The sequence below is a fragment of the Manduca sexta genome, chromosome 11, assembly GCF_014839805.1.
Source record: "Manduca sexta isolate Smith_Timp_Sample1 chromosome 11, JHU_Msex_v1.0, whole genome shotgun sequence".
Classification (NCBI taxonomy): domain Eukaryota; kingdom Metazoa; phylum Arthropoda; class Insecta; order Lepidoptera; family Sphingidae; genus Manduca; species Manduca sexta.
The window spans coordinates 7523602-7545572 of record NC_051125.1 but is presented as its reverse complement, the minus strand read 5'-3'; the positions used below and the strand labels follow the sequence as shown (position 1 = coordinate 7545572).

The window sequence follows — 21971 nt, the reverse complement described above, 5'->3', positions numbered from 1 at the left end:
TTTATTTGGTTCAAAGGGTAATGGGGGTAATTATTTGATAGATTTTTATTTATATCTATAATGAGAAGATAGATAAGATATGATGTGAGGCTCTAGTAAAGATATACTTGCCGAATTTATAATTGTTATAAATTTCATAAAGAGCGACACTGATTTGAGAAGGCTAAAATGTTATTATAGATCACTAATAAAAATTAATAATCATCCTTAAACAGTAAACATGTCAGCATATTAGTAGTTTGTTTGGTGAAATTTTCTATGTCGATACGGACAGTTTAAATTTTGAAACCCCACCGGACTATCAAAGGGTACTCGGTCAAAATCAAAGTTGGTTTCCGGCAAATTATTTTTATTTCTTAAGTACATCTAGTCTGCGCGACAGACCATGACTGCGGTAGGCAAGCATCTGGACATTACTTCCCTAATAGTTACGCAGTGATTAGGACCCCCCACAACTATTAAATGTGACCATGAACAATAATACAGTTGAGTTGTTTTGAATTTTTCTTTTTATTATAGGCGTAAAATAGGTTTGAATGAGCATTCTTGCTTTCGCAATTGACAATCATTTACACAAATGAATCATCATTATCAGCCTGTTGCAGTACACTGCTGGACATAGGACCTCTCTCAAGGTACCCCACAGAGCCCAATCTGCTGTAAATGAATGGCAAATATATATTTTCTGATTAAAATGGAAAATTATAATAAGTTTGTTTGATCGAGATCGTATTTTTGCTAAACCTTTTAATAGTAAGCCAATGTTCCACTAATACAAGAAATTTGACATTATAACACTTTAATATTATATTTTCAATCCGAAGAGATACCTATTAACTCATAAAATGCAATCATTCCATTAATCAAATTCCATCGTGCATGATAAATATTTTCACTTAGGAAGTAGTGGATGTCTGACGGTGGTGTGAGCTGAAGGCAGTTGATGAGCCGCGGCGCAGGCTCGGAGGCTGAGCTCGCGATCATTTCACGAGCGGAGACCGCATGCGCCGCGCGCCTGCCCGCCCTCGCGCGAACTACACGCGTATTGTGATTACTTTATAGTGTTGTGTTGTTGTATGCTAGTGATAGCTTAGTGCAAAATGGTGCTAAGTTTTAGGTAAGATTGAGTTTTTATACATGTTTAATGGATTTAAATTTTATTTTATTCTATTCATGAGGAATATTCTTATTATGGCGGGAACAATTGAAATTAAATTCGTATTAAGGTGTAAACGATTATTATTATAACATGACGATTAATCCAGAGGGATTGAGACCGGAATTTTAAAACGACACAGCGAGGAGGCACATTTTCACTTTATAGATAAAGCCTAGGAAAGCCTTATGCCATACGTCTTAGAATCGAATAAATATTTTTTTATGTTTGATAAAATGAGCGAAAAACTCTCACCAATAAACTTTATCAACTGTTTTTATAATTTATCACTAAGTTTCTAGTTTTTTCTTATCTTTAAATATTTTAATAAACTGGTAAAATACTGATATACTTAGTCAGAAGAAAAAAGTTTTAATTGTGACAGAACTACTTTAGCTTTACCATAAGCCTAGGGCGACTATGCTTATAATTTAAAAACAATAAAGTTCGTTGTAATTTTGTTATCATGAATATTACATATAACCCTTATACATGCTTGGACTTCATTTATCCGTTTTAATTTTCATTATCGCTACACAGGTGTATCAATTGTATCTCTCCAAAAGAAATTTATAAAATATAGAGCAAATTATTTTAGTAGCATACTTATGTGTTACTTAATCTGCGGCTAAATGAATTCCAGACTTAATGTTGATTTCACATTAGGGTTATTAATTTATAAGGGTCTTCTTTCTTGTTGATGGTTTTTGAGGAGACAGTAAGCCTTACTGCACTAATATCGAGAATACACTTTTCGAATAAAACAACATTTGTTTGGATCTGCGGGAATCGAACTCGCGATCTCGTACTACTTCATTTAGTTGCATGAACTTATAAGTTTGTTTTAAGAAGTATCTTTAGCAAAGCAGTGTGTGAGTTTTGTAATAGGTAAATAACAGTAGCAGAAGATGCAAATTTTCAAAGGGACGCCGACACCTTTACTGATTATAAATTCACAGCCTCCGTTTTAAAATAAAATAAAATATAAATATTAGTTAATCTCGTAGATGAACATAGTTTCACTAAAATATCTAGACTTTAGATATTGACTGCCTAAATGGTAGTTGTATTGGATGCGCGGAATGTTTTCCGTTTTGGAGTCTCGGATTTGAATCCTGGGTTCAGCAAGGTGATACTAGGTTTTCAAACGCAGTATCAGTTAAGATTCTGGCCCTTATTGCTCACCCCTTATTACATCATGGGACAGAATGTGCTCGATGAATTATGGGTGCACTAAATAAACCTCTGCCTGCTCCCAAGGGGAAAAAACGTGAGTTTATGTGTATGCTTTAGATATTAAATTTATACTTTATAATATGAAACCTTTGCCTTTTGTTCTTGAATTACACTAGAATACAGCAGTAGGTATGCAGGCCCTTCCTCTTAAGAAATCAAAGAGATCGTATAAGTAGGTAGCAAGCATGTTCTAGAGACCACGTGCTTGAATTAGTGGCTTCGTGTTTATATAAAATCAATCAATATACTTCATGTATAGAATGGTGATTAGATCAAGTGATTTCCATATTTTACTATTTTAGGAAAACTTTCAGCTAGATTCAATAATATTAGAGAAACATAAAATATGAAGGCCATTTAAAAGTTTTCACAAATAGAATACAGTACAACAGTTAAGGGATCACTAGCACTATGGTAATGCACTTACCTAATATGCTATAATTGTATATATTATAGTTGATTTGTAAGTAATTTCCCGCGAACTATTTTGTTTTACGTGCCGGTATAGCCTTTACTCGATGGTTCTCAATAGATCGTAGTACACTGTGCTAATTAGCAATCAACTCGCTTAAACCGTCGGCTCCCACGGTGATGATAAACAAACACAATATAATCACAATTTAACAATATAATCAATAGGAATAAATAAATTCGCGCCGCGACAAGAAAATTATGTTTGTACTAGTTCTGTGACCCCGCTACGCTTGAACGGAAAGGCACGGTTTAGACGATTCCACCTCCGAATACGATTGAGCAGCTGCATCGAACCTAAAATTATAAAGATAGGTATTTATTTATTTACCGCATCATTTAACTGTATCGAGTTTATTTTATTTCATTGCGATCGCATTCGGTTTCTGTGCGAAGATATTCAAATTCCACGATGTAACAATGGATGTAACGTTGTTTGTTTTTGTAAAAGAATAGTGACACGGAACATTTAAAATCATGTCAAAAAGCCTTAAAAGACAATGATAATACGGTCTATCAAGATGTCTATCAATTCATTTTAAATGCATAATAGATAAAAAATAGTAAATACGTATTTTTATGGGTTAATATTAAAGATAGCGTCAGAATTAAAAAAGTGTAACCGCAATTGCTTAAATAAAAGGTATTCAAAAATATAGAATTTTTATTTAATTTAAATAGGTATGTTTAATGGATTGTTACACATGATTTAATATTTCTATCGTACCTGTGACGGGTTTCAATTAGTCCTTAGAGTATTTTACAAAATACAGGACTAGTTAAAACAATATCTATTTGATTAATAGACATTTTTTATTCTTCCCTATAACTTTACATTAGTCACATAGAACACATAAACATTCCTCAGAGTCCTAACAGTGAACAAAAACCGCGACATTCCTCGCTGATGTTTTGTTATTTTTCATATAAATCTGTAGACGCGATAATACGCGGCGATTTCACGGCTTATGGAAATATGCTCTTATGTCGTGCCCATTTATCATGTTAACTGGAAGTGCAAAGAGCCCGCGATGTCTCGCGAGCCGTGGCGCGTCGGTTTTTAACGGTGCGTTCCACGTTCGTACTTCGTGGCACTTGGCTGTTGGCACTTGGCACTTCTAATTTCACCCTTGGCGGCAATCGGGCGGAATGGCGACATGCCGCGATGGGAAATTGCATTTAATAGTACCACATACAATACTAATGCGTTCTGGTAAAGATGCTGTGAAATCTGTGACGCTATCGTTTGTAATGTGACTTCTTTGATGGTTTTTCTTGTTGCGCTTATTGCGTTTTTCTTAAATGTTAGCACAGGTAATGTCACATAGTAATTCTAAGATATATTTAATGTTACGATGGTTTTTATTGGCGTTGCGTATTAACAATCCAATAAAAACTGTTGGATGCTACATTACGGCATCACTCGGCGTATCGGTTTTGAACAGTACTAGATGGAAAACGAGTAAAGTAATGCTTAGAAATAAGACCACCATAGATAATATTTTGCATATTGCGAGTACCAGGAAATGATTACTCGATACGTGAAATTAAACGCTATGTATTCTTTTATAGTTAGGAGCCACTTCAGTGCCGACATAAATATTTAATTATATGAATCGAATAACTATACATTTTTAACTCATAATTGTGACAACCACCAAAATGAAATATAGAACATATTATGCAACTCATAGCCTTCATCGGCGACCCAGTTAGAGGGCATTGGAACGAGCATGCATTTTGGAGGAGGAAGCGGTAATGAGGCTATTAGATGATGTAGGAAACTGCGAGGTCGCACTCGGTTCCGACCATAGGCTATACACTTAATATTAGTTCCGACTAGGAAAGGTCTTCGTGTACGGTGGTCGAAACGTTACCTGCATCTTGACACACAAGAATATAAAAATGTGAAGTATAATTTTTTTACGACCACGTTTAGTTTTCGGAGAAATTCAACCCTCGGATTTTCGTGTTTGGAATGGCAATTAGAAACATCTTTCATACCAGATTTAATATTAATGATGCTCCTATGTTTTTATGTACAATATAGTGCAGTGTAATGTATTTATGTATCAAAATGAGAAGAATAGCTCATAAATTAAGAACGGCAAAACTTTGTTTTATTATAATAAAAAGTGTTGCAACATTTTAAGGTATATATTAATTAAATAAGTTTTACGTTTAATATTTCATTAAGGTAATATGAATCAGCTTTGTGTTTGTTATTTCATTTTAATGTAGTTCTCGAAGGAAGTGTAATTATTGTGTACTGATATTAAAAATATCATAATTGTGGAGTTAATTTAAATAATAAACGCAATCATTAATCTTAATTTTATTCGGTGACCATGAAGTTATGTTTTGAGCATTTATTGTTGTAGAATATGATGGCTAGACTATTATTGTTCATTAGCCTTTGCACGCGGCTCCGCCTTCTTTAATGAGTATTCCCGATATAAGCTTCCATTTGACACTTTTTCGTAATAGTCTATAAGTCATTTCAGTATTTATTCTGTCTGTGTACTAAATTCTATCGTAATCCATAAATCTGTTTATGTGTTAACTTGTAACAAAAAATATAAACATACAATCGTCTTCATAAATATCTTACTATTTTGTTTTCTACATTATCATGATAAAATTGCAAGTATTTAATAACTAACAGTTAATCTTTTGATCGAATATAGACTGATAACAGATACAATATTTGATTTGATTGAAGAATAACTATACTATGACCATTGATATGTTCATCTCATAGCCAGATGTGTATGAAGTATACAAAGCATTAAAGTATCGTTAGTTCTTTTAATTTTTTTTATACAGGTTCAATTTTTCCGGATGGGGAAAAATCATTTTTGCGGTGTTCACGCGTGGAAATTAAAAAAAACATTTCATACATTCTCCTATTTAGTTTATGCATGCGAACGTATTGAAAAACTATGTCAAACACGATGGCGCTAGTGCGACACTCAATGCAAAAGACATAAACGAGCGCGCTACGAACTCTGTAGCGTTCATTCTACGATTTCATGCACCGATAAGTTTCCCGATGCATACAAACAATTTAAAAAGATGTGTAATTAACGTGTGCCCGGACTAGCTTTAGAAATAATGTTATTGTTCCTCATTTCATTTTTTAATTAGCACATGACAATAGTCGCACTTTTATGTTTACTTTGGTTAGTTTAGAATCAGTGTAGAATGTTACTAAAAAAATTATGCTCTAAATACATAAAAAATAGGTTACATAGTCCATTTCAGCAATAACTAATTATAAAGTTATTATAATTAGTTATTGCTGAAATGGACTGATTATTTTTTAATTGCTTTGAATGACGAGGCGAGCTTGCCGTTCGCCTGATGGTAAGCGATACCTTGAAGTACATAGTATTGTTTGGAAGTCCACTGCGATCTTCAACCTAAGACATGATATGTTTAGTCTTATTATGTCCAGAGCCCTTATTCTGTATGATAGTGTAAACGCGTAACGCGGCCGTGTCGTGTTATCTTCGAGAAATGTGCGTGGAATGGTATTCTGTAAGCCAAATTTCTATAGTCCTAAACATGATGCGTTGTGTTACGTGCTTGTTACACACTGTCAAAATAACGTGCGGGATAGAGAATAAGGTCCCAGTAGTTACATTGACTATAAAGTAATTGAAACCTGACATCGTAAACCAACTCTATTTACCATAAAACTTACAAAGTCTAAAAGCAAAAATAATAATTATTTAAAACTGAGTAAGTAAATTGCTTAAGTGCTTAAGGCTGAATGGTTCGTGCCCCCCGCGGGTAAATAGTAAACAAATGACGTTATTGTGCATTACGCCATGTCTCTGAATAACGGAGACGTTGTTTCGGTATTCAATCACGAGTTCGAATGTCGATTATAACAGCTAACTGCGGATCAGAAATATCCGATTAATTGCGCTTCGAATCACGAATCGCTCGGAGACGAACTCCTGATAGTCAGCTGGTATAAGATTAAGCTAATTGTTTATGTAGAGAGCTAGAAACGAACTCTGATAATTTATTATAGTACATTAATTGTGTATAGTTTTAAAACATTGCTAGGTCATAATTCAATCTAGAGGTAGACCTAAAATCGTCTACTTAAGGACTAGTAACCAAGAGAAACCTATCTCTGTACTATATTCATATTTAACGAACTACTCATAAAGTGAGTGGAAAAGAAATACCACATGTTGACGGTTTGCTTCAGATTTTAAATCTTTATCCCTAATACCTTTTCGGCCACATTACGAAATTTAAATTCATACGAGATTATTTAGGTTGTGAATTAATAGTTCCGAAAACAATCAGGAATATCGCTTGACTGAACCTTACGTCGTCCCTACGTACCCGCATGCGTTGAAGACACGATTGCAGGCTTTCAGACGATGGCGTAAAAACTTCCTTAAAAAATACTTTATATATATAAAAAAAATACTTGTTTGTAAATACTCGCCTTGACGACCAGGGGCTGGACATACTTTCCGCAAGAAGGGTTAGAACTGAGAATTTTCACATTATTTTAACTACGTATGAACAACAATATATATGCATCGTATATAGAACATCTCAAGACCTATCTCAACTTCTCAAACCTTCTAAGTACAGAATTTATGTTATCACCCAACATCCGGTGATTTGTATAAAAAATTACAAAGTGGTGCCCTGCTGCAGCATTTTCGATTAACCGCATTGGAAGGATGCTAGAGGTTACGCTCCGATGATGGCCTCTGTAAGGTCACTGACAGTTCAACATCGAATTAAATAAAATGAATCGGAACACGAAATCACATAATTATACAAATTAGTGGAAGTGTTCTTAGTTCACGTAATTTAGATAAAGTAACTGTACTGAATTCGCCTTTGTGGCATGCAGTCTTCAATGTTTACGTACGGTCGGTAAATAAAGTCACCTTAACAGAAATATTCGTGTTAATCGTTGTGTGGAAAACAAACCATTCGGTAAAGGAAAAGTCCTTTACCGAATGGTTTGTTTGGTCTGCCACAAATTTGTAGGCAAAATTTAATACAAACATTATAAATATTTATCATTATAAATTTTATGTATTGTAAATGTTGAATACACAGTCTTTTACTGTTCTTTCCAAAAAAATATGAAAATAGAAAATTAATATTTCACTATAAAATTATTTTGGAATGAGCTCGGCAGTTATTGTAACAGAATAATGCAGAAACACAACGGCCTTACATCGGACCTTATATCCGATTTTGTTGATGGTACAAAAACATTCCATTAAGAAAAAGTTAAAAATAATAAAATGCCAGAGGAAATTGCGTAATAAATATTTATACCGGCTTGCGCACGTGATACAACAATTTCATAGATACAAACCGCAGTCAGTAATCGACGATATTGATTCCCCGGATCGATCCCGTGGCCTGTCATTACCCGCCGTGTCTTTTGACCCGTCATTACCAGGAGCCGTATGCCAGAACAATGCCGCGTAATGATCGCATCACGGCGGGCTCATGATTTAAGCCGCGTTTAGTTTCATTTGTTTGCTGATGTTATTTTAAATTAGATATCATGATTGGTATTCGCCAGTATCGGATATGTTATCGTGAATTTCTTTATTTAGCTTGTGTGTTTCTTCTTAATACTTTGCTACTTGTATTGCTAATCTGAAATTGCTTGTTGCAGATTTGTTTGTTTCGTTGCATGCAGTTTCTTCACATTATCGAGAGTGAGTATCGTCCTTTTGTTTTAGTAATCATACGTAATTGTATTTTTATTTAAAAATAATGAATCGTTTATTGATTTACGTCTGTCAAGTCGAAGCAATAAGCCTTTATGTCTTGAAATTGAGGGGTGTAAGATATTTTTAAAGCATTGTAAGTTGTATACTATCGCCAAACTGCAGTGAACACCTAGAACTTCCGTATGTTTATATTAACAACTATTTTTAAGACCAAACATTAACATTATACCATTTTATTACAATGATAGTCAAGGAAATCCATCCTTGCCTTCACTTAAAAATCGTTATATAATTTAACACTTAATATATGTTGATGAATACGTTGAGACATATTTTTTTAGGAAACGCTAGCTGTGCCACAGTTGGATACGTCATCAGCGGAATCATCAGAAGCGTCATCAGAGTTGTCATCAGGACAGCTATCGAGTTCCGCCTCGACGGAACTACATGAAGGATCGGGGGAAGATCCGCCTGATCCCTTACCGTCTTCTGTTATTAAGGTGAATATGCGTGCCTGTATAGCTATATGTACGTACTATATTACATTACATTTACATACATATCTAATATCTATATGATTCTACCGAACATTATTTTACATAACAGTAAATTATTAAAAAAAATCGTAGATTACTTTAAAGTTTGATTGCCTGCGGATATTACATGACATTTACATTTATAATTTTGATTCGTTTTCAGAATGAAACTCGAGAAGCTTTGAAAACAGATGGCAGTGAGCAAGACCCGGTAAGTGTCTTTATTTATTTTTATATACAAAAAGTCGATGAAATGGAACAGTTAATCAGTATAATTAAAGCCAAAATGAATCCATAATTCCCTATATCGATATTTTGGAGGTAGAATAATCATTTACCAAATATCCTTTGATTTCTGAGACCGCAAATTAGGTTTGGATTGTCTTTTAAATAAATAACATTCTAAATTTGCGCAATTATTTAATCTTAATTGCTCAATCACGCAAAACTAATTGAGTCAACGTTCATCAGTTTCACTATCGAAATGTTAACTAATGATTAAGCTAATACATTTAAAGTATTGACAGTTGCAGGCCTAACTTCTAATAAATTATTGAAACTATTAATAATTATGTGCATTTATGAATTTGCTTTCCGAAATTATCCACAAATAATCTATCGAATCTAAATATAGCGTAACTTCTTAGAATCAATAAATATTTTAATTTCAAACGCGTTTCGGCCTACGTGACGAACATTCAGAGAAATTACCCAAGGTTTTCTAGGTCGCATGATTTTTCCACGTCTTCAAACCACAGGTCTTCTTTTATTCTAATAAAATCACTCTCACTTTTGCGACGTGAAAAAAGGTGTAATCTATGGCGCACTAGAATGCTACTTAACTCTTATTTGGGGTCGTTAAGTGCAGCTCAGTAGCTAGTTGTCCAAAATAACGTCTAAGAAGCTCAGGTCTAGGGCGCCGGGTGAAAGGTCCATAATAGACGTCAATTTACATCCATTTGTTCAACTATTGACTCAGTGATTAATTCTAAGAAAATAAGGTTAGCGTTATTTCTTTTTTCCCGCCCATCGCTAATACAAACTACTTTAGTTTCACATTAGTTTCAATTTGTGTTAGTAATTGAATCTTATTCTATTTGTTAACATATCGGATTAGTGTTGTCAAAAGTGAAAGTGTGAAATGAAGGCTAAACTCTTTTCAATAGATCAACAGTAGTTAATAGTTGCAGTCGATGCAAATCTAAAGAATTATTGTCGTCAATAAATTTATATTCTAAATGAAGCACAAAAGAAGACACAATTAGGACATCTGGCTGAAATCGTCGAACTATTATGACTAGATCATTCAGCATATCAGTTAACTGATTTATTATTTGCAATATTGTAAAGAGTCACAAAATATAACAGTTATATTTGAAATGAAATGATTACCGCGGTATACATCTTGTGGTAGTCACGTTCGGCGATGACATCTCAATAGCCAATTAATGTCACAGTGAATTTTATACGGATGTCGAATGTAATTATTATGTCCACTTCCAAATTGTGGGTTAAACCTTTGATATAGCATTCATTTGGCAGTTGATTAAATGTAAAAGAAATATCTTTCAATTAGTTTCTATGCCTTCTGCCTATATAATATTTTAATCTATTTTGGGAGTTATATTGCCGTTGACTATCAAAGACACTTAATACCGTCATCCAGAGGCCGTCCTGAGCCTAGGTTTGTAATCCGTTAGCGAATTGCTCTCAGCATGGTCACTTAATTTCAAAAGGTTGCGAGCATCTAAAGCGCTCACCCCAAATTACCGTCCGTTACTTACGTCATTTATTGCAAAATCTCCTGATAATCTGACCTACGACTGTACCTCTTACAATAGTAATAAACACATCTGCGCGTAGTGAAATCCCATGGGCGATACATGAACTTCTTTAACACAATATAATTACCAAACCGAGTCACGGGTGAACACACGCGTGGTACAAGGTGCTTGTTCTTGGTGTTGCCTAACGTGCTGTACTACTGAATGGAAGAGGCCACGGCGCAGCCCTAGCGCTTGTGCAATAATACTAACAATATCATAATAGCATTGCGAAGGGCCTCTCCAATCTGATTTATTTATCGGCGCATGTCTGTGGCGCTGCCCTTGGTTATTTCATGTTAGCTTTATAGTATAATTTAATTAGTAATTGGAGTAGAAGTAAGGTTTATAAAATCTATCTATTTGTAGGTTTGTTTAAATTACATTTAGGTATCAACGTTTAAGATTTAACTTTCATAAGTAAAACTTAAGAAGTGTTAAGTTTCCAACCGAGTCGGGTAAAAAGCTTTATTTTGGAATGTATCGCTACAATTTTCCAGGCAATTATTTCAAATATTTAAACCCCTACCCAAAAAACATCCACAACTTTTAGCGACATTGCGTAATATGCATTGTAGTCTTCATAATTAAAATCCCATTCAAAACACACAAGCGTTTTGATGTATTCGCGCAGAGATTTCCTTAGATCCATAGGTACATATCTCAACTTATATAAAGTACGCACAAACACAATTATAAAATTAACATAATCAAATGGGATCGTGAGATGGCAGATGGCGCTAGTGACAATGTCAAGTTCATTGTTGCACGTTATTTAGTGTTGAGATAGCATCGCTGACCCGTCTCGGCGGCGGCGTGTGATGAAATAGCTGTTGTTCGACTCACTTGTACGCACACCATGAACACAGCGGCGGTCATACGCGAGCCGCTCTACATGGGGTCGTTTTCACTTGAATCCTTAGGGGAGGCATTATTGTACGTTGGGCTGTGTTTGTACTTTGGTATAAAGTTGTCTAAGATAGTGGAAATACTTGCTACATTCATGCATCAAAGTTTCCCGCATTTAAAAAAAACATACATAGTAAACAAAAAATAGAGGCGAACAGTTCAATCATAATCAATGCAATGCACAGTGTACAGTTTCGATCAAGTTAATGCATTAAATATTTCCTTTATATTTTCTAAACTATATTTAATGACATCAATGGGGCGCAAATTATAACACTTGAATGCAATTACCGACGTCAATACAATAAAGTATGTTAAAAGCTAACTCATTTTTATTTTCCTATTGTCCACTGTGACGCACATTATGTATTCGTCTTATTGTAAATCCAAATCAATTTGTGGAAGTGTTGTGGCGACAAGAGCTGGTAGTCCACTGGCCCAATTTTATAATGCGCGGAGCGCGGCGCGCTTGCGCTGTGCGAACCGCCCTGACACACTTGCCGTTAACTATTTAATTGTGCACAACTTTCAAGGGGGTCGTGACTGTGAAATGGTGCATTACTACTCGCTATAATTCGACAGTTTTATTTGAAATGTATTGTCCGAAATAATAGTATTTGAATACTTTCAAAAGATGTAGTTTATGACTTTTTGGCTTGAAGTTTTGAATAGCTTTGCTCGTAATACATATTTAATTAAAGATGATAATAATTTAGAATTTAATACAACTAATCCTAATGTTTTGATGAAAATTTTTTTTTTACTTTAAAGTAACAAGATAATAATTTATTGTTGTACCGTCGATGTTTGATGATGATGCTCATTATTGCTGGTTTCCTGGTTGGCCTTTGTAGTTAGTCATGTTTGTTTATAAAGTGTTAAATTGTTGAAATAATTAGCGGAGGTTGTAAAACGTATAACGCTTGAAGGCGGTCGTAGCTCGTAAGTCGCTTGTTCAGGAAGCTGGTAGTTAGGTCCATGGTATCTCAGGGCTATCAGATATTGCACAATCTCCGCCAAATTGACGCAGTGCAATCTTCATGGCGTATTTTTTTTATACGAAGTACTTTGGGCCTACAAATTATAGATATTAAATGAAAATTATATGAATTGTTTTTCTTACCATCTTATATAGTAAAATGTGTGATTAGAAGAAATGAATGATACCAAATTTAGATATACTTGTTGCATTTCTGCTTTTGAATAAATAGGCAGGACGTAACATTATATAATGTACAAAATTAAGTACACTATTAATACTTTTTATTTTCCAGGTGGTGTTCCTCTCAGACAAAAACAACTACATACCAGTGAGCATTAAACCACGTTCGCCCGGTGCGGACACTGCGTGGCGGGAGCCGCCGGCCTGGGAACGCGAGTATAGGAAACACCGCACAAACGGGAGCAGGGTTCAGTGTGAGCACGCATTTTATATGAACTATAAGGCCATGTAACTGTTTTTGATTCGCAGCGTCTAAACGTTTACAACTCTAATAAAATTCAGGATGATTTTTTAGAATTGAATTCGGACTGACTGCAGAGAACAAGGGCTATCTCCTTAGTTTTCAATAATCATTGTAATAAGTATAAAGCGTAGTAATAAACCTTGTGCGTTGCTTTTGTGCGAGACCAATGGCATTTAGGAAGAGCAAACTAAATCGTGTTGTAGACAGTAGATAAGTATCTACGGGAGACTACTGCAACTGAAATTATGGGGAACACAATATACCAAGTAGGGACTACTTGGGTAACCAAAAGGTTCTAGACTTTAAAGTAATGACAAGTTCTGACGGACGACGCCGAGCCGACTGCTCAAAATTTTAATGAACTCAAATTCCGAGTTTACTATGGGATTACCTTCCTTGAAAGCAGAATTTCCCGAGATATTTTACTGACAACCTTAGTTGTCTTTCTATTAGACGTCTATGAAAGATCTATTCAAGTCGAGCTAAGCTCGGTGGGACACCATTTGGCTATAGCATTGTTTGGTTCGGCTAACTTAGTACTGAGCAATTCCAGTAGATATCTCAGTAGAAGCAGGAATAACAATATGTCTACAATGCTTGGCCCTAGGCCGTTGTGAAACCTAACAAATTGAGATGGTATCGTAACACGCGCGTGGCGCCGCTTGCCTAACCCTTTGTTTGCCTTTTTATTACTTTTTATTGAGGCATTCATATGTGATTGAGGATACCATTATATCATGTACAAAAGAACTGTTGCTCTTTTCTTTTCATTATTTAAATATGTTTTTGCTCTCGGTCCTCATTTTGAATAGATATATACATAATTAACGAATGCAACTGTAAATAATTGGTTATTTGTTACAGATATTGAAGCAGAATGTCAAGATGACTTTATGAAGATAAGGGTCGGATTCAATGGTTCTTTCAGTGGATTGGTGTATTCTGCAGGTAATATTCATAGTTTTTCTATAAGGACCTGTCGGTATCTCTGGTTGAATGCAGAATTAAATTACTTAATCTCATGGTTTCTTTTTTGGTAGGATTTTGTTTCCGTTCCATCATGTTTTTGGTTGCAAGCCTATCATTATATCGGTTAATGTGTAAATACCTATTTCCAGTCACTCAAGTGTGCCGAAAGATTTCATTTCAAAGTATGAATGAGTTGCTACGAGATCATTGAGGCAAATAGTTGTCCAAACATTGCGAGACGCGTACTGTGAACACGTTCTAACCTTAAAATATTCATATCGCTCTAATCCTGTAACATCTTGCAGAACAATTACCAACGCTAACTAGACAACTGTCATAACAATGTTATTGTTGCATTCGTCTGTACACGTATCAGATAGCATACAATCAACGCGGGGGCATGTCGGCTCTGCGGTTGTTGCTTGATCTTAGATAGCCGGGTTCACATGGAATGGGCCCTTATGCGCATATGGGTCAAAAGTGTCAGTGGGAATTAGCTATCTCTTAATCTTCCGTTGTCTAGGTTGCAAGTAGATTTCATTTTTAATTACATAGTGTCAATATATATACGTACAGTCAGACGCAAAAGTAGCTGAATAGATTTAAAATTTAAACTTTTGTGTTTTTATCAATAATCTTTTTATTACTGAAATAAACTTCAAAGTGATCACTTTATTTTAGATATAGCAAAACGATTATTATGATTGTAGTGAATTTGTAAAAGCGTTTTGATATTTAAAATTTCAGCTACTTTTGTGGCTGATTGCAAATTAATACAAAATATTTTTTTGCTATTTCGGTAATTATTTTTCAACGATATATATTATACATCCATATTAAATTCTCAAGTGCGTATACACTATAATATGCTATAAGTATTTATATAATAATGAGAAGCTAGTATAAACAATGATATTTTTTGGATAAAAAACATAAAACTATACAAATCATTTCATAATATCATACGTAGGTACCTACGTATTTTAAAACAATATGACTTATCTGTTATTTTAAGCATCTTTGTATGCATTTGACAATAGATTACAGTTAAGTCTGTGTAAAAATCTGAATGTATTCAAGTCTTATCATCTTGTCAGTGTGATTCCTACCCGTTTAATTAAGCATGAGTGTGAGATTGTAGTCTACATTGTTTATTCATTCGTGAGACTAACAATTAATTCGCAACACCGTTATAAATGTAACTAATTGACGCCTCTTGAAAAAATATGCTAAGTGCGAAATATTTGCTATTCATTATAAATTGATCAAATTATATTTTTACTAATGAAATATTATACATTCAAATAATAATACTCAAATTTATCTAGATAATGGATTAGAAAAGTTCGCTTAAATGTAATGCGTCTTTTACTGTGCATTATTTTTTTTTGACATTACATCGGCTAACTGGTGATTTTCAACGACCTCAATCCTTTAGAACCGTCACTAAAATTTATAATACAGAATAAAATTTACTTAACCCCCGTGCAAATCATTCTCGGAATTGATTCGAAGGTAGCTTGGTATTGTTTATTTATTGGTTTCGTATATTTTATATATGTGGTCCATAGATTACTTATACCAAGTCATTATTGTTTCAAACTTTGAACATTTAGGTTGGAAAGTTCAATATATTAAATTTAATTTTCTTCATAAAGGCAGAGGGAGAAATAGGCTCGGATAAATTTCGTCGTACTATTTTCAGGTTATTCTTATGATCCGGACTGCATGTACATAAATGGCACTGGTCGCGACTACTACGAGTTCTACATACAACTGAACCGATGCGGCACGCTCGGCAGGAACAGTCAGCACGACGACTCTAGGAAACATCCTACTGTAAGATATTTAAATAAACGATTACTGTACGATTACAACTATCGCGCTGAGGTTCTGAGTTCGAATCTCAGGTTTGACTAAAAATAATTGTGACTGGGTCTTTCTATCTTAAAAATTGCTTGTCGCAGCTCAAAGTCAGGAAGTTGGCGGTGTGAAGCCACTGTGCCTCGGAAAATACGTAAAGCCGTAGGTGTTGCCTCGGATCTCTCCGGTGTTGTCGGATTGTCGTCTTACAACCAATGACAATAAGATATCATAAAAACTAATTAGTTGGATGAATTATGCATCAAATTAAGTTTTGAGTAAAAAATAACTTTAATGGGGATAACTTTATAACATAGTATTTTTTGTTAATATAGTTTTCAGTAACAGCAGCAAATAACACATTTTTATTTTTATTGCTATTTATACACTAGTTGTGTATTTATTAGTAACCAAAACAATAAGATAACCTTCCATCCCGTATTATTTATAGTAGTTTATAATATTATGCTTTGTTAATGCGACAGAAGAACCTGATGTGGAACACCATAACTGTTCAATACAATTCGTTGATCGAGGAGGAATTGGATGAACACTTCAAGGTGACCTGCGAGTACGGATATGATTTTTGGAAGACTGTCACCTTCCCTTTTTTGGATGTAGAGTAAGTTTATAGTTCCTAATATTATTAGTAGCTTCATGTTCCAAATAGTGTTTTGCGATCATTAAAAATGATGCTTCATTGCCTAAGAGATCGCTTGTAGCCAAACCGGTTCCAAACACCAAAAATGTTTGAAAGTCTAAAATTCTTCCTAAAAACGACACTTATAAATTTTCTTAAAGTATATCGTCACACTAAAAAGTAGATTGATTCGATTATTCAAAATAAAATGTCATTTCATCTCTTTCATTTATAAATTCTTCAATATCCTAGGATTTTAAAGCGACAATCGGATAATAAATTGTATGCATCACGCATTGTTACGGGTAATCACAAACCACAGCATTCAATCTCGCCTTTACCATGGGATCGCGCGCCGTCGCGTCGCGCACAATTTATTGACAACTGACCACTGAGCATTGACACAGATAACTTTCTATGTTTCTAATAAAAATATAACTAAAATCACTTTTACTGTGCAATACAATAAAATGACCAGAGTGCCGTGGTCCAAATTTGTCACGCGAAATTAAAAGACATCATAATCAAACAAATGATTTGGTAATAGAATTCAATTTAATATCTTTTGTATTTTTCCTTTCTTTGATGTAATGGAGTCGGAATAACAAGGTGTGTTCTTTTTTACTTTCACTCCGAGTAGAATTGTTTTTAATCTTTTTTGGCAGATTCCAATCTTTTGAAAGATATTGTTTACGTCTGTATCAGTGATACCAAGTTTTTTATGTTCTTTTTCCACCTGCCTTTATTCCACTCTTCAGTATAGGGTTGGCGCCAGAACCTCCCATTCCAGTGCTCCGAAATAATGAGGCGATAATTATATTTTTAAAGTTAACTACCAAAGACATTAAACAGTATAGTTAGTTGTTAACTATTGATATATCCAGAGTAGAAATAGTATTAAATTAAAATATAATGAAATTTCCAGAGTAGCAACAGGCAATCCCGTTGTATTCACGCTGCAGCCGCCAGAGTGTTATATGGAGATCAGGTCGGGGTACGGCGCGGGTGGTGCGCGAGTCTCCGGCCCTGTAAGAGTAGGAGACCCCCTTACACTGCTTATTTACATGAGAAGCGCTTACGGTAAGCTATTAGACCTTTTCTGGGGATTAATTGAATATTAATAATTTGATGATAACAATATCAGAATAGAACTTTGGGTAGGTGCACGCTGTAACATGGGGAAATAACTTTTGTTCCATCTTCATTTGCCTAAAGTGCCGCTTTGCAGTTGTATTACATAATTATCATTTATTTTGGATTTGGTTTAAAGTATTCTTAAAAATAAGACATTTTGTTGTAGGCAACAAAGGTTTACCTACTGCTAATATGTTTTTGGCGATGACTAACAATATCAAAATATTGCCTTTATTGCAGAAGTTCATAGGTACTGCAATCCAATTTAATTATAAACAAATTTTATACCAGTTTCATTGGATACGATTGATTTTTGATAGAAAATAGTTCCCATAAAAATATAAGTGGAGCCGTGATTGTTGCAGAACAAATTCATTATAATTTTAAAGTCCAGAAATATATCGTAATAACAATTATGTACCGTAGCAAGGGCGGGAGCTATACCGCTGTTCGAACGATCGCATCGCGTGTCCCGCCGCAATGTCCAGAAATATTTCGATTTATAGCGATCAAGTTCATTGATCTAATCTGTCTCAAAAATGTGGAAAATGCCGTTGTTTTTTTAAAGTGTGTCAGTGATATTTGTCACGCGTTTTCTGATGGTTTTTTTCCACTTTTCTCGGTAACTGTACAAACAAAAATGTTGAGGAGGTAATTACTTACATATTCGTAGTTACAAAATATATTCAAATTGGGCTAGTTATTTTTTTAAAGGAATATGATTTCCAGGTACATTTTTCGTTACTTTACCAAGTAAAGGAAACTAGATAACCGCTGTCAAAATATTTTCTCAGCTTTTCATATATTTTTAGTCTTGATGAATTTGTATGTATTGATTAAGTTATCACATATCCTATTATTATTAGATATTATTTAGTGTATTTAAAATAATGTAATTTAAATAGGCAATGTAATAGCACGGTGCCTTTAAGATAAAAACGCAACATAATGTCAACCCTTAATTATGTACCTTAAAGTAATCGTACTAAATCATCAATTTGAATATTTCAGATGGATTCGACATAGTGGTGAACGACTGCTTTGCTCATAACGGTGCCACCAAGCGGATACAACTCATTGATGAATATGGGTAGGTATCGAGCGACCGCGACGCTCAACATCCGTACTATAACGTATTTGTGGCAAACTCGCAAGATGCACTTTTATTATCCAAGGTTTGATAGAATGCATAGCGTCAATTTTAGATCTAACTTAGAAATACTTGTAAGTTTATAATTCCTATTTGTAGATGTATTTTGCTTTATAACAATAATAATACCGCAGTCAAATTGTACCTAAATGAGTGCAATTCTTAAAATAATTGTTCTAAAGTAGTATAGTTATACAAGCACACAAAACCACTGTGAAATAGGACCACTGAGGAATTTACCTATATTTTTTTAGAAATTTTGCTTATAAAATGTGGTAGTATAATGGATAAATTTGTGTAGATATTAAGTGATAATAAACATTTGAATTCTTAAAGTTTATTTTTACAGCTGTCCAGTAGATGACAAGTTGATCTCTCGGTTCCGCGGCTCGTGGTCCGAGGCGGGCGTGTTCGAGACGCAAGTGTACGCGTATATGAAGACGTTTCGTTTCACCGGCTCGCCCGCGCTTTACATCGAGTGTGACGTCAGAATGTGTCATGGCAGATGCCCTGTAAGTTTCATGAAACTAGTGTAGGTAAACCTCATTACCATCCAGTCTTCCTTGAGGCTAATAGCAATTTCCCCGCGAAGACAGATTTCCTGAGTTGTTATTTTGCGACTTTCATCCTTTTCATTTATTACAAAGGTTTCGAATATCAGCCGTAGGGGATTCCATAGCCGGCCAGGTACACTACGCACATTTCCGAATAATGTGTATTTATTAGAGAGATTCTACAACTCATTGCACATCTTAAGTCATACCTTCGCACTTTACACAATAAAAGTATTTAAGGATCTAACGTAGTAATAGAAAACCATAGTCAATTTGAGTTAATACATTTCTTGCCTAGTCTTTTCTCTTGCAAATTTTGTGGAAACTTTTAAGAAAACCCATTATATAGGAACTTTAAACATTTTCCAGTCGCAGCCTTGTCACTGGCGCAATATGAAGAGCGTGCGGCGGCGTTCCATAGAGTCTAGCACGGCGCCCGCGGGGAGCGTGCCGCCGCGACTCTCAGAGAACATCTCTCTCTTCCAATCACTCAGGGTGTTGCAGGAAGGGGAAGACGATGCCGAGATGTCAGCAAGCATAAGTAAAAATTTATAATATTTAATTTTCATGCCAATCTTTTATATTTTTCAAATCGCAAGTGTGCATGAAAGTGAATAGTGTGTAGAAGATTGAAGCAAAGACGGAGTTTGATATAAACTGGTATGAATCCAGAAGAAAAAATATAGCTTTTCACGTGTTTGTAAAAAAACACAATATCTTTGAACAATTTGTCAAATTATTGATAATTATTTAAGACGACTGTTGTATAGACGGAGCCCCGTGTAGGGCGGCAGTTATTGAAAATACTCACTAAGTTCCTGATTATATATAATTCCTAGGTGCAAGGGACGGTCAAACATGCATGAAGACCTCAGCATTATCCGCCATAATCGCGTCGTGCGGAATCCTGATAGCAGCGTTGTGCGGCGCCGTGCTGGTGGCGGCGCGCGGCTGGCGGCGGCGGGAGGGCGGCGCGCCGCACCACGCCTACGTGCCGCACAAGGGACGGATCAAATAACACGGCCATACTTTAACCATATGTCAGAATTATTTAGCCATTTTCAATAAACGATCTTGATCTAAATCTTCAATCCGATTCCGAGAACGAAACAATTAAAATAACTCATTTGTAACATGTCAGAAAAACTTTGTTTTGATTGACTCATTTTTAGATAAATCGGAAGAAGCGATTGGGATCATTTAGTGAAAATAGCGGTTAGCCCATTTCCTCCTGTACCGGTTTTGAACAGGCCGGCATAATTGTATCGACTATAACAAGCTATGGGCATATTAACTGCGTTACATCCTGTATTAATACATGTCTGTATACCCGGTTTTAAACAGTTTGGCATCGCCTGCCAAGAGATAATAATCTTACAATCGATAGCCTATCTGCAAGGCACTCTACTTACAATTAGAAGCCGTGGACTCACTTAGCCCCGTAAAAAACCATAGCGGTAGTACACCAATCAAGATAAAGTTTGATCGCAACACTCGCGTATTGCTTATTTTGATTGGTTATTTTCGGGATCGATCTACAGATATCGATTAAGATTGATTAATCATTTCGGGTTAGTAATAAAGGTTGTATATTGTGTCCGTTATGGTTTTAGTGTATTATTTTGCTATTATTGGAATTTAATGGTTGAGCAAGCGAGACAAAACGTTTAATTTTGATGTAAATGGTATGCCGATATAATAGTAAGGCCATGCGTTCTCGAAATAATGCATTTGTGTATTATAAACTATAATATTGTTAAGGTATTTGTATAGCTTGAACGCAAAAGTAAACTGTATTGTAGTTTTGATATTATAGTGTTGCCAATTTAGTGACTTACACGAAAAACAGTAGATTTTGTCAAGCGTTGTGATTTTTAAATCAATCTAAAGTAACTCATCGCACAATCATACGACAGCTATATATTAAAAAATATATATTATTTTTTATTTTAAAATTAATGTATTGTGTTGTTTAATGCAATTTTTCTAAATAGAGTGAACGTGTTAATCTTGTAATGTGGACAAATTGCGAGGACATATATTTTTGATAATTTAAAATATACCTCCTCCGTTTGCCTATTATTTAAGTAATCACTGATATTTATCGATGTTGTGATAAAAAGTATTAAGTTATATAGATTAGGTAATTTAATTTTGAGGTAAGTTCTAAAGATAAATATTTAAATCCAAACGATTATTGAGAATATTCTACAAAATATGTATTTAAGATGGTAGTTTTTATCTGTAAATATTATTTTAATATAGATTAAATTATTCGATATTTCTACAATTTGTATAATTGATACAAATAAATTTGTCAAGTGAAGAA

At 34.6% G+C, this 21971-nt stretch overlaps 1 protein-coding gene across 1 annotated transcript; it reads left to right on the top strand.

Moving 5' to 3' along the window:
* The first annotated feature begins 1100 nt into the window (after positions 1 to 1100).
* LOC115443570 lies at positions 1101 to 21863 on the top strand. Its single transcript, XM_037437682.1, has 13 exons — positions 1101 to 1117; positions 8541 to 8583; positions 8940 to 9098; positions 9298 to 9345; positions 13141 to 13282; positions 14197 to 14280; positions 16007 to 16140; positions 16650 to 16786; positions 17730 to 17884; positions 18950 to 19028; positions 19438 to 19600; positions 20012 to 20183; positions 20482 to 21863. Exons 1-13 carry the CDS (start codon positions 1101 to 1103, stop codon positions 20658 to 20660), a joined length of 1512 nt encoding a protein of 503 aa, XP_037293579.1. The 3' UTR covers positions 20661 to 21863.
* The last annotated feature ends 108 nt before the right edge of the window (positions 21864 to 21971 follow it).